The sequence below is a fragment of the Xenopus tropicalis genome, chromosome 9, assembly GCF_000004195.4.
Source record: "Xenopus tropicalis strain Nigerian chromosome 9, UCB_Xtro_10.0, whole genome shotgun sequence".
Taxonomy (NCBI): Eukaryota; Metazoa; Chordata; class Amphibia; order Anura; family Pipidae; genus Xenopus; species Xenopus tropicalis.
Window position 1 is genome coordinate 73,365,129 of NC_030685.2, and position 16,164 is coordinate 73,381,292.

A 16,164-nucleotide genomic window follows, 5' to 3' on the forward strand; every position below is an offset into this window, starting at 1 on the left:
TATATATATATATATATATATATATGATGTCTATAGTACAGGTGGCTGACTTCATCATGATCATTGTTTCATGCATCTTGTTCTACACAATGGTTGGTGTATGACCAAAAAGAGAGACCTGAACCCTAATAATGTGCAAATCTCTGCTCTGCAGTTTTCATTACCAAAACTCCCATCATCCCCCAACAGCCAGTGGTTGCAGGAAAGAGAGTTGTGATTATAACAGCTAGAATGGGTAATCATGTTAAGTCATTATTGCTACCTTAAATATATGTGCTTTCAAAATATGGTGTCCGAGTTCCATTGTCTGCTGCCGATTTAACTTCCCCTCTTGGCGGGAGAACATGAAGGCCAGAAGGGCATGGCCACTTCTAGATAGAAACAGAAAAAGATTCTCATTGGTAACTGAAATATAATATACTGAACAGTAGCATGTGAGTTACATTAGTGATATTAAAACGTTTGCACAACAATTGGCTTCAATGAGCACCCAAAAATATATAAAGCTATATACACATAAGTTCAGGATATTTTCTTTGCACAATGCAGTGTAATTTCAACTTACTATACAGTCAGAATACAACTATATGTGTATGGGGAATAACGTAGCCCCCTAATATAAAATATAATAAATGTCCCCAAGACGTTTAATGAGCATATAAAGGCAGGAGGCCTAACTGGTCAGTTCATCAACTGGGCAGGTTGGAAAATCTTAAAGGAACAGTAACACCAAAAAATGAAAGTGTATAAAAATAATTAATATATTATGTACTATTGCCCTGCACTGATAAAAGTTGTGTGTTTGCTTCATAGACCTTATTATAGTTTATATAAATACCCTGCTGTGTAGCCATGGGGGCAGCCATTTAAATTGAAAAAAGGAGAAAAGGCACAGGTTACTAAGCAGATAACAGATAAGTAGCATAGATTCCCATTGTATTCTACACAGTTATCTGTTATCTTCTTATGTAACCTGTGCCTTTTCTCCTTTTTTCAATTTAAATGGCTGCCCCCATGGCTACACAACAGCTATTTCTATTAACTACAGTAGTCTTTCTGAAGCAAACACACAACTTTTACCAGTGCAGGGCAACAGGACATTATATTTTAATTCTTTTAAAACATTTTTATTTTTTAGTGTTACTGTTCCTTTAACTGCCATTGCATCATGTCAGCCAATGTATTAGCAGATAAGGAAGTAAAGAGGCATCTCCTTTCCACTTTCTGATGTTCTGATTGGTAGTGTATATGGCTCCTCGTGTATGGCTGACTGGTCTAATACCAAGCAGGCTCCTGGCAGGGTATGAGTCTATTTGGCCAGATACTGTGTATGGCTCCTCATACAGTATCCGTCCAGTCTATGGGCCAGTTGGTCATATACCATACAGGTTGAGTCAGTATACATCTGACCTTTAGCTCTGAATGTTGTTTCTTGCTCACAACAAATATGGCAAGTGTATAAATAAAACCTTTATAATATAAAATCAGGATTTTTTTCCATTACGTTAGGTGTCTTATATACTCCCAAGATATGGAATGTTTGGAATGACGTATAAGCTCAAAGAGAATATGCAGCCAAATACGCTTTTATTTACTACTTGCTCTTACCGGGGCTCGCATAAAAACTGTGCACTCTCCCCATCGGCTCGCCAAACAAGCCACTCTCTAAAGGACGGGTGACAGAACATTCGTGTCTTATCCCTCCTTTTGATCAAAAAGCTCGAGAGGGTTTCCATTCTCTGCTGAAAGTCTTTCCAGCTGTGCTCCCCGTAAATACTCCCAGCATTTATAGCCTGGAAAATCTGCTCGTCCGTCATGGGATGCAGGGAAGCCAGTGCCATGTTCAGAATGGGAAGTGCTTTCTCAAAGGCCGAGTTTGTCATGAATTTCATATTGCACTGGAGCAGGTATAGTTCAGAGACAGACACAGGCACAACTTTGTAGCTGGAGCTTTTAATGACCAAATGCCCCTTCTCGAAAAGGTCGAGAGTCAGTTTGAGGTACAGGTAGGAGCCCTGGCTCCTCATAACCAAGTGGTCACTAAGCTTGCCGATGGTGTTGACATCTGTTTTGCCATTGAGAGAGATATTGTTCATGATTTCCTGGCTAGTGCTGTATCTGTATTGGATATAAGCGCTCAGATCGTTGCAGATGTCTTTGTTGTCCGGGAAATCATCTAAGGAAATCTTGGACAAGGGCAACAAACTTGTTATTTCCTGCAATTTAAGAGAAAAAAAAGAGAAAAAAAGTTAACCATCATTTGACTCATTCTGAGGGCAGCAGAAGGGCGGCAGCTTTTATTTTTGTACATGAAATATTCATCTGCAGTGCAAGAAAAAAAGCTAATAGTGTGGCCTAGCGCCGGCTCTCAAGCTGCTAATGGCTTCCATTCCCCCGGCTGCATTTAGTCAATTGCCTGGCAGACAAGCAGTGAAGAGGTAATGTAATTGGCAGGATCAACAATGACTTAGAGGTATTTTGGCAAGTGAAGCGGGATTACCAGGATCACAACAAGCGGCTTAAAAGAACAGAAAGAAGTGCTCTACTCCTAGAAGCCATATTCATTAAATCTCCATTTAGACAAAAATCTCCTCAAAGCTCTCTGGACATTAACCTGCCTGGACATATTTGTCTTTTCTTAGCTATCAACTTTTATTGAGAAAGTATTTTTTATAAATAACTTAAAGGGAAACTATACCCTTGAACAATGCTGGTCTCCTTTATAATTTACCCAATATATGAGCTGCATGTTTTAAAAGGTTAAAGGTTTTTTTTTTAAGGATAAAGGTTTTTTTTTATTAAAAAATATATTTTTTAATACGATGTGCCACTGCATAATGCCATAGTGAAACACTGCAACCAGAGGCGTGCGCTAAAGAAGCAAATGCTCGGTATGGGTGAAATCAGCTCTGGACTGGGATTTAAAATAGGCACTGGCAATCCAAGTACACAAAAGTCCAAACGGCCCCCATAGGCCCAATAAATAGTGACAGCCTATGGCATCTTACAGCAGCCCCTCTGGCATTTGCCACAACCCACAGATTACCAGTCCGTGCCCTGCTTTTCAAAGATTTGCACCATAATAAGTGCTGTACCCCCCTGCACCAGGAGGGAGCTTCCACTGCGGCTGCCATGCTGGGGGCACACCTGCAGCCCTCCTTGCCCCCACTCTCAAATCACAGAAAAAACACTGCAGGTCACCCCCAGGCTCCTCTACAGAGGAAGCACTCAAAAGTAAGAAATCCAAGTCCGGCTTTGGACTCCTCCAGTTACATGGGAGTAGGAGAAACAATAGGTTAGCTGAAAGCACAATGCACTGGGATGGCGCTACACACCAACTGGTCTATGTACTGCTTCTGGCAAGGGCTAAATTAATGCCAGGGTAAGGGGCATTTTTCACACCGTCCTTTGATAAAGTGCCCTTTAGTTTCCTCTTGCCTCCTTATCTAATGGAGTTGCACAGTATACCAAACTATTTCACCGGTATAGATTGGAACCTGCAAAATTGCAGCACACAAAAGTCAGCCCTTGGGTTATCAGATTTGCTGGCTGACCTGCTGAATAGTGGAATACTACACTATGCTATGCACATGTTTTGCCAGGGAATCCAAAGGCTGGTATTAAGGAAAGTGAATGGTAGGTACAATCCCATGTGTGCCAGTTGAACAATTTAGCTAAAAGTGGTCAAACTGCCCAACCGTACTGCTCCATTTATGACAAATTGTTATAGATATAAGCCCTGCAGTGCCACATCCGCAGAATGTGTACAACAGAGCATAAAGCCCATCAGGAATGTAGTGTACACGACACAGCTGCGCAAACCCATATTTGCAGAGTTAGCAGGGAGAGGGGAATGTATGAAATGAAGCTTGGAAACCACAGAGAAGTCATTTAAAGTGACACAAAGCCCTGTTATTTTCTTGCTGAATTGTGCTCGCTACAGCATAACATGTCAGATGTAGCTTTATAGGCTTGTAAAAGGAGGATCTCACTGACCGGGGGGTCTATAGGAGGAAACGAGGAGCGTTACTGGAACGAGAAACCAGCAATAGCACAGACACAATCAGGCTGAATCTGCAAACACACCTTTAGAGACCCAGGGGGCACGGTGAATATGTGGTATAATTATACAATTCTCACACAATTATCTTATTCCTAATCAAAACAGACCTGTATACTCTTCATGCCTGGTGAGGGTTAGAAAAAGCTCCCAGTGGCTGCCAGTAAAAGCTCACATGAATATGTACTGCTAGGGACTAGCAGTAAGGGTCATATATGGATCCCTATGGCTGTCTGTAAAGGCTCACATGAATATGTACTGCTAGGGACTTGCAGTAAGGGTCATATATGGATCCCTATGGCTGTCAGTAAAGGCTCACATGAATATGCACTGCTAGGGACTTGCAGTAAGGGTCATATATGGATCTCTATGGCTGTCAGTAAAGGCTCACATGAATATGTACTGCTAGGGACTTGCAGTAAGGGTCATATATGGATCCCTATGGCTGTCAGTAAAGGCTCACATGAATATGTACTGATAGGGACTTGCAGTAAGGGTCATATATGGATCCCTATGGCTGTCAGTAAAGGCTCACAAAATCATGCAACAGCAGCCTTGCAGTTCAAATAAACATGTTTTCTTTTGTTTAATTGAAGGGATTTAGATACTATTATTGTATTCAGCTGTATTGTGAAACACAAAGGATTGGTATTTCTCTATGAGGCAACTGAAGTGTTAACATGTCTCGTTTTGCCACTATTCACATAAAGAAAAGCTGCCTTGATACAAATGTCACAATTCCAGTAGAACAGAGGAGGCCTGTGTTCATATTTACATGTCGCTGCGTGTTACTAAACCAGTATGAAAATGCATAACCTGGGACTGACCTCCTTCCCCAGCTTCCAATGGGTGTGAACGGGCATGCCAATCTCGCCCTATGGGCATACACCAGGTTATTATAAACAGATAGGTTACCTGAAAATTAGTCCGTACTGTCATAATAAGTTTCATCCAGGGAGGGAAGGAAGAAATGATTTTAGCGAGGAAGGATGCAACGGTGTCTCCATAATCTGGTTTATGGAATTCAGCCTCATTTAAACCATCCACTAAAAAGATGAATTCTTCCTCAGGGATTTTTCTCTCTGGGTCAATAAAATACAATAATAATAATAAAAAAAAAATAATCAAACGGTGCAATGAATTTTTGTGCTTTCTATTACATTGGGGGTTAGGCTGGGATTAGACTGTGAAGTAAGCACACATTTCCAGCAGACTTAATATGGACACTCTATAAGCTATGCTTGTTTCTCTGGTCTGGTCACGAACACACTGGGCTAAATCAGGATGGTGTTGTTGTTTGACCCATGGGTTAAATAATCGGATTGCAATTGAGGATTTGGAATACACGCTGGGACAGGACTATATGAACATGGTCATGCAGCCCACGCCTAATGGAATGTTTAAACTGCAACTTGGAAACGCCGCATGGAGAGCCCCATACATTGGCCAATAAGTTGCCAACCCTGACTGGAGGGCCAAAGTCAGCAGCTCTGAGAGTGTAATCGGCACCAGTCACAAAAACACAACAGATGTAGCTATGAGAATGGGAACGCAGGTGCTAAATACTAACGGGTGCCATTTTCCCCCATAGGGAGTTTTTATAAATAGGTTTTCAATTAATCTCCTTCTTTATCTCATAGCAACATTTATTCCCCCACCTCCTTTTATAAGTAAAACTAAAATCTGGATGTACCTCTCCGAAGGCTTGACAGCGGTTCCAGAATTCCTCTTCTAAAAGCAGCTATAGGGTCTTGTACACAGGAGCGAAGGCTCAGCATGCTCTGTAAATGGGGCTCCTTGATCAGAAGTTCCCGGTAGGCTGACAGCTGATGGGATCGGCACAGCAAGGCTGCAACACTGTGCACAAACTCTGGAACCAGGCACGTATATGTGTTGTCTGCCTGACAATAGTGATAAGCAACAACCTGCCAACAAAGAACACAAATGGCTTAACATACTGTTCCAAGGAACAAGGAAAGTTTTTAATTCCTACAAGTGGCTCAATGGTGCGGCCCATTTACTACTTCTACATAGAGACACTGATCTCCCCCTTCTGCTCCACTTCTGAAAGGGCAGAATATCTTATTTGTAAGTCTAATAAAGATACATGTTTATGACCAGGTCACCAAACAACTGGAATTTCAAACAATTTTAAAGGCCAAATGAGAATGATCTCAACTTTGGTGAGTAATCAGATCATATTTGGGCTTACGCAAACATGCCAGCCACGGACTGCATCCAGAGGCTGGTCTTCACCCAGTGGGATTTTAGACTCTGCCCAAACAATATTAGATATTGGCTTGGAAACTGATCACTTCAAGACTGCTTCCTGGCAAACAGGCACATTAGGAATATGGCACTCCATTTATTCTGCTTTTACTTTTTCTTTGGTTTCATTTTAAAAACTTGTGAATTGTCATTTTGGTAGTGATATTCCAAATGGGTGAGGCCTGGGTGTTAACTATAAAAAGCAAGTGAGGTCTTGTTTAAAGATCTTAGAGAAACCCCTGTTTTAAAGCATTCTCTCACCCATGACCAGAATCCCTAGGAAGACCAGTGTACCTTGTGTTTCCTATACAGTCTTTAGCATCAAATATTTCATTAAACAATAAGGTCCCTGTTACCTTGGAAGCCAGGTGCTTCAGGGAGTCGTCCATCAGCCTTTGATGTTCAGGGCTTCCACGGGTGCCCAGTGTTTTCAAGGTGCTCGAGCCAGACATGGCAAGGCTAAGCGGAGATGTCTGGGAGAGTGGAATTTCCTGAGTGGGGTCTACACCTTATTAAACAAAAATACAGAGACCAATTAGATGTCAGGTGAAGATAAAGGAAGAATATTCCATACTAACCATAATACATCAAACACTGAATTAAGTCAACTGTTGGCTTTGCTCAGTGCCTATTTGAAGTGTGGCACTGCCACTTAATCAATTTCTGTCTTTATTGCAATGCAAAATAACATCTATATGTGTTTGTGAGTAGGAAAACCTGCTTGTAGTAAAAATATCTGAGCACTTGGAGGTCTCCCATAACCCTCTGCTAGCGAAATGACTGCTCCGTTGGCTGGATACACAGTTTCCATAGAAATGTGTGTTTATTTACTGCACTAGACTTTTCCTGGCAGTGTCAGGTGCTGTAACCCTTCAGAGAGGATTCCCACAAAAATCTTATGACTCAGTGACTCAACTCAGAGATGGGTTCCAGCAGCACTGAACTGAAAGACTGGCCAACTGCATTGCACGCAGCCTGAGCAGGAAACTGGAGTAGGAAGTGTGATAGCGAGCAACTGCAACCAGGTCCGTCCATTAACTCCACAGTCAATAAACCATGGAGGGAAACTGGGAGAAGTGAGGCATTGCTTATCTTTCCACAAGCACAGCTGGCTGAGCATGTCAACTCAAACATTACCAAGAAGATAGCTACGAGTGAAAGGTTTCACAATTGAAAGGGATATAAACGTTCTGTAGAAGAGGTGGCCACCTCTGTGAGAGCTTTCAGTAGCATTTGGTAACCAGCAATGTTAAACAAGGCTTTTACTTCTTTAACTCCTAGAGCCACATGGGAGTGACCTCTATCTAATGCACGGGGGCTTGAAATTGAACTTCAATGTTTATTTCATTTAATATGTATATTAGGATTTCCAACTTGTGGTTGACTTACAAATCCCAGCATATCCTAAGACCCTTCAGCTGCCGGTGGAATGCCAAGAATAGTATCTGAACAGCAGCTGGAGAGCCGCAGGTTAGGCCTGCCTGCCATTGATACTAAAATGATATCTCACATTATGATATAATGCACCCTAATAGTCCACGTTTACTTTATGTGAAGGATCAGGAAAGCAGCACTGGATTAACTCATGAGATTCTATTACACCATAAAACTGTACACTGAACGTACTCCTGGGAGACGAAGAGGGACTGTTGGATGCGATCTGCCTCATTCGGGTCCCATGGCAGCTGAGGGCGACAAGCTTGGAAACGATGGCAGTCTTGCCGAATCCAACGCTTCCAACAATCGCAACTCCCCGGTGCTCTGGCAGCTCAGCATTTTTCAGCTTCTCCTCTATTTCTTGAAAGAGCCAGCCCCTCCCGACAAACACTGAGTCTGTTGTTATACTTGGCACCTCAAACAATAGGGGCTTCAGCAGAATGTCCTGTGGCTTGTAGGGGACAAAACGTGCTGCAAAGTAGATAAAAATGATTTCAGTGTCAGAACTGGTAACTCTGTGAGTGCTCAAGGCACATAAAATGAATGCCATGGGGCAGTAAAACCAGACAGAACCATGGGTATGCTAAAGGTGGCAATACTTGGGGATCCTCAGGGCTGGGCTCTATATCTGAAGATAGCATAGATAAGCACTTAATTATAAATAATCCACCCAGGATAAAATAATGGCCTTGGGCACAACCCAGGTCTTACTGGATAAATATCACCTCCTTTCAACTTTATATTTACAACTGCTCAGTGGATAATGACCTAAGAGGCAATTGCAGTGTCGGACTAAAATTTTACTATGGTGAAAAAACTATGCCTTCCACTTGAAAATTGCCTGTTTTACCGACCTTTGATTTCCTGTTGTACCCGGGTCCCCGCAGTGTTATTCCAGGGCATCCTGATTGAGGTTCGCAAAGGAGCATTTCTTTGAACATCCAGGTAACCCAAGTCTTCAAGTTTGGTCGAACTTGTGGCTGCAAAAGTTAGAACGTTATTAGCAGAGATTTTTAGTTGTCCATGGGACTGCCCAAGTGGGCCAAGTGGGTAATACGGTCATGTTAGTTTAATCCACGAAAAAGTGGCCATAAGTTTGAATGTATCTAGTCTATGAGTACATATACAAAGGTAAAGGGGCCTTAACCAGGGAGCTTGAGCCTTACAGGATCTGGTAGGCAGCAATGTTGCAGACAATAGAATGTTGAGGTTAATTTAGAGCTGTTTCCCTATATAAATACATCTATCCTGACAATGGTTCTCTGTGTGTAACCATAAGCACTTCTATAAATGGAACATTGGAACTCTGTGGGGTTTGCTGGCAGACAGATGCAGGCACCTCGAAGGATTAGCGACTATAGAAACAGAAACATACTGAGGGAATTATAGCAAATCAACAACAAAACAAACCAACTGATTTATGATATTCCAACTGTACACAAAGCTCGCCAAACGTGTCACTTTAACATTATGGATAGTCTCTAACATTACGCTGTCCTATCGGGCCGTTCATATGCATAACAAACATTTGACCACTATGCACAATCAGGAGTCTGTCAGTAGGTGAAATGTAGGCTCACTCTACATACTAAAGCATTCAGGGGGTGACCTGCAAACACCTGCACTTCTGGATACACCCACAGAATAAAGGGCACAAGCAGTTTCAGTGTAAGAAAGTCTCCTGTTAGACCTTAGCATTATCCAACAGCTTCCCAGAGACTAAATACCCAACCAATATTATATGTACTATCTCCCCCATTATACCTGCTATCTCACAGCCACAGTCCCTTCCCAGAGGCTATTATCCCCCCCACTGCTACTATAGGCACCATCTCTCCCTACTATACCTGCTATCCCACAGCCACAGTCCCTTCCCAGAGGCTATTATCCCACTGCTACTATAGGCACCATCTCTCCCTACTATACCGGCTATCCCACAGCCCCAGTCCCTTCCCAGAGGCTATTATCCCCCCACTGCTACAATAGGCACCATCTCTCCCTACTATACCTGCTATCCCACAGCCCCAGTCCCTTCCCAGAGGCTATTATCCCCCCACTGCTACTATAGGCACCATCTCTCCCTACTATACCTGCTATCCCACAGCCCCAGTCCCTTCCCAGAGGCTATTATCCCCCCACTGCTACTATAGGCACCATCTCTCCCTACTATACCTGCTATCCCACAGCCCCAGTCCCTTCCCAGAGGCTATTATCCCCCCACTGCTCTATAGGCACCATCTCTCCTTACTATACCTGCTATCCCACAGCCACAGTCCCTTCCCAGAGGCTATTATCCCCCCACTGCTCTATAGGCACCATCTCTCCTTACTATACCTGCTATCCCACAGCCACAGTCCCTTCCCAGAGGCTATTATCCCCCACTGCTACTATAGGCACCATCTCTCCCTACTATACCTGCTATCCCACAGCCCCAGTCCCTTCCCAGAGGCTATTATCCCCCCACTGCTCTATAGGCACCATCTCTCCTTACTATACCTGCTATCCCACAGCCACAGTCCCTTCCCAGAGGCTATTATCCCCCCCACTGCTACTATAGGCACCATCTCTCCCTACTATACCTGCTATCCCACAGCCCCAGTCCCTTCCCAGAGGCTATTATCCTCCCCACTGCTACTATAGGCACCATCTCTCCCTACTATACCTGCTATCCCACAGCCCCAGTCCCTTCCCAGAGGCTATTATCCCCCACTGCTACTATAGGCACCATCTCTCCCTACTATACCTGCTATCCCACAGTCGCAGTTCACTACTACAAGTGCTGGAGGGCTGCCTGGTGGTACATATATGACTATACTGAACTTTCCCACACATAACTGGAGGGATCTCTAAAGACAACTCTGCATGTAGGTAGGTACCCTATAGTCCCCTTTGTACAGTATTAATAATGCGGCTGTTTACATCTGGTTTCCCTACTTGTCGAGCAGTGGGTGGCCTGAAATAAAAAGATTAGATAAGGGAAATGAAAGAACTGGCTGCATGCTTAAAATGATTTGTTACTGAGGACAAATTTTATTCTCAAGAAGAAAGATTTGTATGTCTGCAGGGCCCTGAATCCATTATTCTAATGCAGTTTAGGAAGCCCCATGACTTCATGTTTCTCCCAGCAATGTCACATTCCCTGCTATCCCGCTACTGGGAACTACAAACCCACAGATCTTTGGTTATGAACTGGTTACGGATGCTAGGAATTGTAGTTTTATTTCCCTCTATGAAAATATAGAACCCTAAAGCATTACAGTTAAAACCCTTACAATTACATTATATTAAATGTATATAAAATATAAAACTCTCATGAGTCAGATAACTTAAGGCTAAATAGTGAATCAGGTTTATATTCCAAATAAGCCTTTATCATACCTATCTGAAGCGTGTTCCAACTTGGCTGCATTTTCAGACTAATATATCCCTTGTACATTATTGGAGTGTTAAGGGCAGTAGTTAAAGCGGATGGCCAGGGGGCTGTCGGACTGACTGCATGCCAAGGAGATGCCATTTCAATGATCTAGCAAAGTGTTATGCCCAGTGTTCATTGCTATCTATTTAGTGTTTACTGATATCAGCCAACAATGGAACATCCAGATTACAGAAAGGGCATTCACGCTGCCCCCCCCCCCCCCCCCAACATAAGAGGTTCTGCATCAGCTGAGGCCTTGCTAGCCACTCAATACAGGGAAACATCAACTGCAACATTTCTTCAAGTACTTTTTCCTATAGTCATAAAAAGATACCAGCCTGCCCCCTGGTACAGCCCCAAAACCATCTAACCGCAATCACTGCAATGTGTCAGTGAGGAAAGATTCTAAGACATGAGCAAACATCACAGAACACACCTAAAAAAAAGAAAGGTTTTAGATTCCCTTTCTGCTCCATTATTCACTCATGTTTCATGGAACTGCTTATTTGCATTTATCCAAGTACGCTGGAGCTTTCTACATTGAAAGCAATAAAACAGAGCCATATGGGAAAGCTTCACCCAAAGCAAAAAACATGGAAGCCCATGTTGTTGGGGTTTAGGACAACCCACTTGACCGTGACAAGTTTTGTTGGCGTCGCCCATTCATAAAACAGCAGCCATTGCACTTAAAAAGCCTATTCACCTTCTCTATTATACGATCGATTTGCTTAAGCCCAATGGAGGGGACCAACACCAGAACCAACCCATCTCCCTGTACACAAAGCAAAAGACATGCCTCAGCTCCTACTCTAAAGCCAGCAATATACAGAGAAAACAGTACAGCCCACACCTACTCAGTTCCCATCACTCTGTTCCCTTCCCAAAAAGACACCACATCCTAGCGCTGCTGCTGCTGGCTCATCCTGAAGGAATGCAAGAAAATTATTATTATTAAATTAATATACTAAAAATATTAAGCTCTCCCAAATGCAGAGAAGAATGCTGGTAGGAAAAAACCAAGCCTTAGGCAAAACAAGAAACACATTTTTTTGTTAAAAATTGTCACCCAGCTGATGTAACAGCCAACGTACCCACCTTTTCAGCCACAGGGAAATGGCACTAGGTGCCAAGGGATACATGAGATTCTGTTACCCTATTTACCAGTCAGCAAATACATCAATGAAAGACACAGTGCCGCACTTTTATGTGGTTAGTAAGTCTATAAATATGCCCTTTCATAGAGCTATGTACTGTATCTACCCCTTTCCTATTATGTACTGTATGTTTACCCAGAAGGAGAGCCAATAATAAGTTATGTGCAGACCAGAAATTCTGCTTAAAAGGGCGTAAAACTATTTTCCGAATGTCTGTGCCTACTGCCATAGTTGGGCCAGGGGTAGCCAATCAGAACATTAAAATGCCTGCAGGGCTAGGCTGACCACTGCCTTAAATGTTCACACATTTATAGACAATAACAGCAACAATACAAAATATGAGAAAAGTTGATATTTAACTGAAGTTGATATTTAATAAAAAGTGGAAACTGCAAGAAAGCTGTAAGCAAGTGACCCCTGCAGCTGACATTCCTGTGTGCCTTATGCTAAGCTGCCCATCGAACATCAGCCCACTGAATAAATTAGATGCTATGTTGTAAACCAGCTATTCACTCAGTCAACTGGACCACTGACTGCCTGCATAGACATCCAATTTCCAACTGTCATCCAATTTTCTAAATGTGGTGCTGATTTTTTCTTTAACTAGTCTTACTCATCTGCAAGGTAGGCAAGCGCTAGAGGTAAATATTGGATATTCAGATAACTGATTATAATACACATAAGGATAAAGGTGCCAATATCAATGCAATGCATATTCCACATACCTGCTACAGAGTTGGGCCGCTGCATTACCAGGGAACTGGAGTTCTGCATGTAAGAAACCGGGCCTTCTGCATGGGGGACATCGATCTTCGCTAAACAGTCCGCCGTTGCGCAGGTGTCTTCCTCCACCACAGGTGAGCAGTTATCCGTCCTCCGCTCATGGATCATCCCCTGGTGATGGGACCCAGCCCTTAAGCTGCTATCCCGGCTCCATTCCAGACTGGATCCACTGCGGTCGTCATTCTCGGAGGAACTTGTGATGGTTGCTGAAGGATGAAGAATAAACCGGTTACTGTAAATGCAAACAGGTGAACAGCTGCCATTGACTTTAGACTTTATCCTTTAACACAAAGTGAGATGCTGCAGAGCAATGAGAGAGCGGCAGTCCAAAGCTGTAGCACTCGGAGCAGATTGTTAGTGGTTGAACTTCTGTTGTGACTTGATTTAATACCTGTTATACCGGAGTGATGCAACCAACACTGAGATTATCATTCGGTCGCCCTGCTACAAAACCCAGCAGATAGTTTCCCTCCTCCCCAGCAGTACAACCTGCCTTGCTTCACACCAGTGTAAATAAATAATATGATGGCTGCCACTTTAACATACATATGTATGAAGCTTGCAGGGCTGTCAGCCTTCGGGCTAGAAAGCAGTTCAGGAGGAATATGCTTTTACTCAGGAGCGATTCCCACGGGTTGCTTGTGTGAACATTCAGGGCCTACGGGTGAACTGCAACATTTTAAAGGGAAAGTATAACCCATATATAACTTTTTTCTACACATTTTCATTCTGGCAGCACAGGTTAGTGCATACAGTGAACTTGTTTTGCTCATGAAGTTATTGTTTATGGTTCTCAAACCCTATAGCTGTGCACTATGATAACCTGCTTTTTTTGGAAACCCTTAAAGGGGATGCAAACCCAAATCTATATCTTTGCCTATTGAAAGAAAATGTAATTCCTAGAAACTTTCTAGTATACATTCATTAAAAGCTTGCAGCACTTACAATTAGAAGTGTGTCTGTCCCTTTCTTTACTGCCGGTTCAGCTTTAACCTTTTTTTTTATTATCACAGAATGACCTATTCAAACTTTTTATAGTTTTTGAATAATTTGCCTCTTCCGCATTTCTCCAGCTTTCAAATGGGGGTCACTGATCTTTGCTTTATGAGGCTACAATGTTATTGTTACTTATATTGCTTATAATCTTCTTAGGCTCTCTTCTATGTATCTTCCAGTCTCTCATTCAAACCACTACCTGTTAGTGACGGTAAATTGGCCCCTAGCAACCAGATAGCTGCTGGAATTGCAGCAAAAAAAGTCAAAAAGCACAAAAAAAGAGCATTTGCAAATTGTCAATGTCAATATCATAATACAAGTTGGTTTAAATATGAACTATTCCTTTAAATGAGGGAAGTATTTTCTCTATTTACTTCCAGTCCAGCAGACTGAATTCTACTATACACAACCCAGCTGAATTCAAGTCCAACTAAGTTGGTTCCTGTGAGCCAGCATGAAGCAGAGTATTCAGTATAAAGTAATTTAATACCTAAGCATTAATAGAAGCACATGCTTGTTGTACTGGTCCTGCAGCATTGGTAGGCCTTTAATAACACCCCCGTTTCCATAGTTCAGGCATGCCAAACCCTGCCCCTCCCTGCTGCCAAGAGGTGTAACTGCCAGCACCTGCAGTCAGTTTAATATCCAGGGAATTAGTATTTTCATAATGATATTTTCCAAAGGAATCCCAGACATGAAACTAGAGATGATGATCACTTGTCTTCTTTTTAATCCTGGAAGTTTACATTACAAATGCCCGGCCTCTGACTTCCTGCTCTTTTAGACTTCAGCTCCCAATATCCTCAACAAGAAAGTTTGTTATAGATGAGCCTGACCAGTATCTATGTACTGTGGTACATCAGCAGATAAGAGAGTGGACAGAAGCTGCAGCTTCTCTCCCTTTTGTTCTGATCGATGGTGCACAATAGGAAGGCAGCCATACTGTTTATGTCTCCTTGTATGCTCTCCGTTCAATTCCAATTGGCCCGCTGGCCAAACAGGCACAGAGGGCACATGGTTGGCCCATGTATGGTAACATAAATTTTTTTCTAATCTGTCTTAAACAGCTGATAAACAACAAAAGCCTGTCCCTGGTATGTACAATGTTAAATAGCTTGGGTGCTGCTCGAGCACAGGAATGCCAATACACTGTATATACATTGTACTTCTGAATGATTTAGGAAGGCTTTGCTGTGAGATCCTCCTGTTATCTATGCTTTACGATAATTATATATATATATATTATTGTATAGCATAGATAACAGGTGGATCTCACAGCAAAGCCTTCCTAAATCATTCAGAAGTACAATGTATATACAGTGTATATACATATCTCCCAAATATATATATATCTCTCAAACACAATATGGTCACGTTTTCTGATCATAAACAGAACTTGGCAGCAGCTTTTCCTGCCTTCCAAAAGCCCTCTTACTGTTCTTTATATCACTGGCACAAACAATTTTATGATATTAAAATACAGCTCCACTAGCCAAATCCCAGCGCATAATCTTCGCTTTAGCCCGTCTGGGAAGATAATCCTGTGCATTTTATTTCCTATGGTTTCGCCTCAATCGACACAAGGATTTTACGATCTTGCAGTTGTCTCGGTTTCTATTTTTCCCTTTCACGACCCTGACTTTGGTTCCTCTGTGGGGCTGCTATTAGTGGGCACAAAAAAAAATGGATCTGGATTTCTGGTTCCCTGAAACAGTAATGTAAATGTAGTGAGATTCCGTTGGTGGGAAAAAGTGTTGGTGTAAGAATCAGAGGCAGGAGTTCATTTCCCACAGAATTTTGTCATCATTTATTTTTAGCAAATGTTTGAACTTCATCAAACTCATCATCTGCTATATAAGTATGTGTGCCATGGTACGGCAGGGCTACCAGTTACACCCAGCATGTATGCCTCAGATTCAGTCAGGGCTGGGCAGATTACACCAACTAATGAGGTGGTACCACTAGAAATATGTGCTAGAGACATGGGGTATTTGCTAATCCCTTAGGTCTAGGCCCCATGCAAAGAAACTGCATTTAGGTAAGTTCCTTGT

The 16,164-nt window shown here is 42.5% G+C and overlaps 1 protein-coding gene across 4 annotated transcripts in view; it reads right to left on the reverse strand.

Moving 5' to 3' along the window:
- The window catches only part of tanc1 (tetratricopeptide repeat, ankyrin repeat and coiled-coil containing 1), a 132,244-nt gene that overhangs the window by 27,313 nt on the left and 88,767 nt on the right, over positions 1 to 16,164 (reverse strand). For all 4 annotated transcript variants that reach the window (XM_004917689.4, XM_004917690.4, XM_018097469.2 and 1 more), the window contains 8 exons: positions 13,060 to 13,323; positions 8,620 to 8,745; positions 7,955 to 8,236; positions 6,685 to 6,836; positions 5,754 to 5,985; positions 4,976 to 5,142; positions 1,609 to 2,216; positions 263 to 371 (listed from right to left, as the gene is read on the reverse strand). In XM_004917689.4, coding sequence (XP_004917746.1) covers positions 263 to 371; positions 1,609 to 2,216; positions 4,976 to 5,142; positions 5,754 to 5,985; positions 6,685 to 6,836; positions 7,955 to 8,236; positions 8,620 to 8,745; positions 13,060 to 13,323 — 1,940 coding nt within the window. The remainder of the gene's footprint in view (positions 1 to 262; positions 372 to 1,608; positions 2,217 to 4,975; positions 5,143 to 5,753; positions 5,986 to 6,684; positions 6,837 to 7,954; positions 8,237 to 8,619; positions 8,746 to 13,059; positions 13,324 to 16,164) is intronic.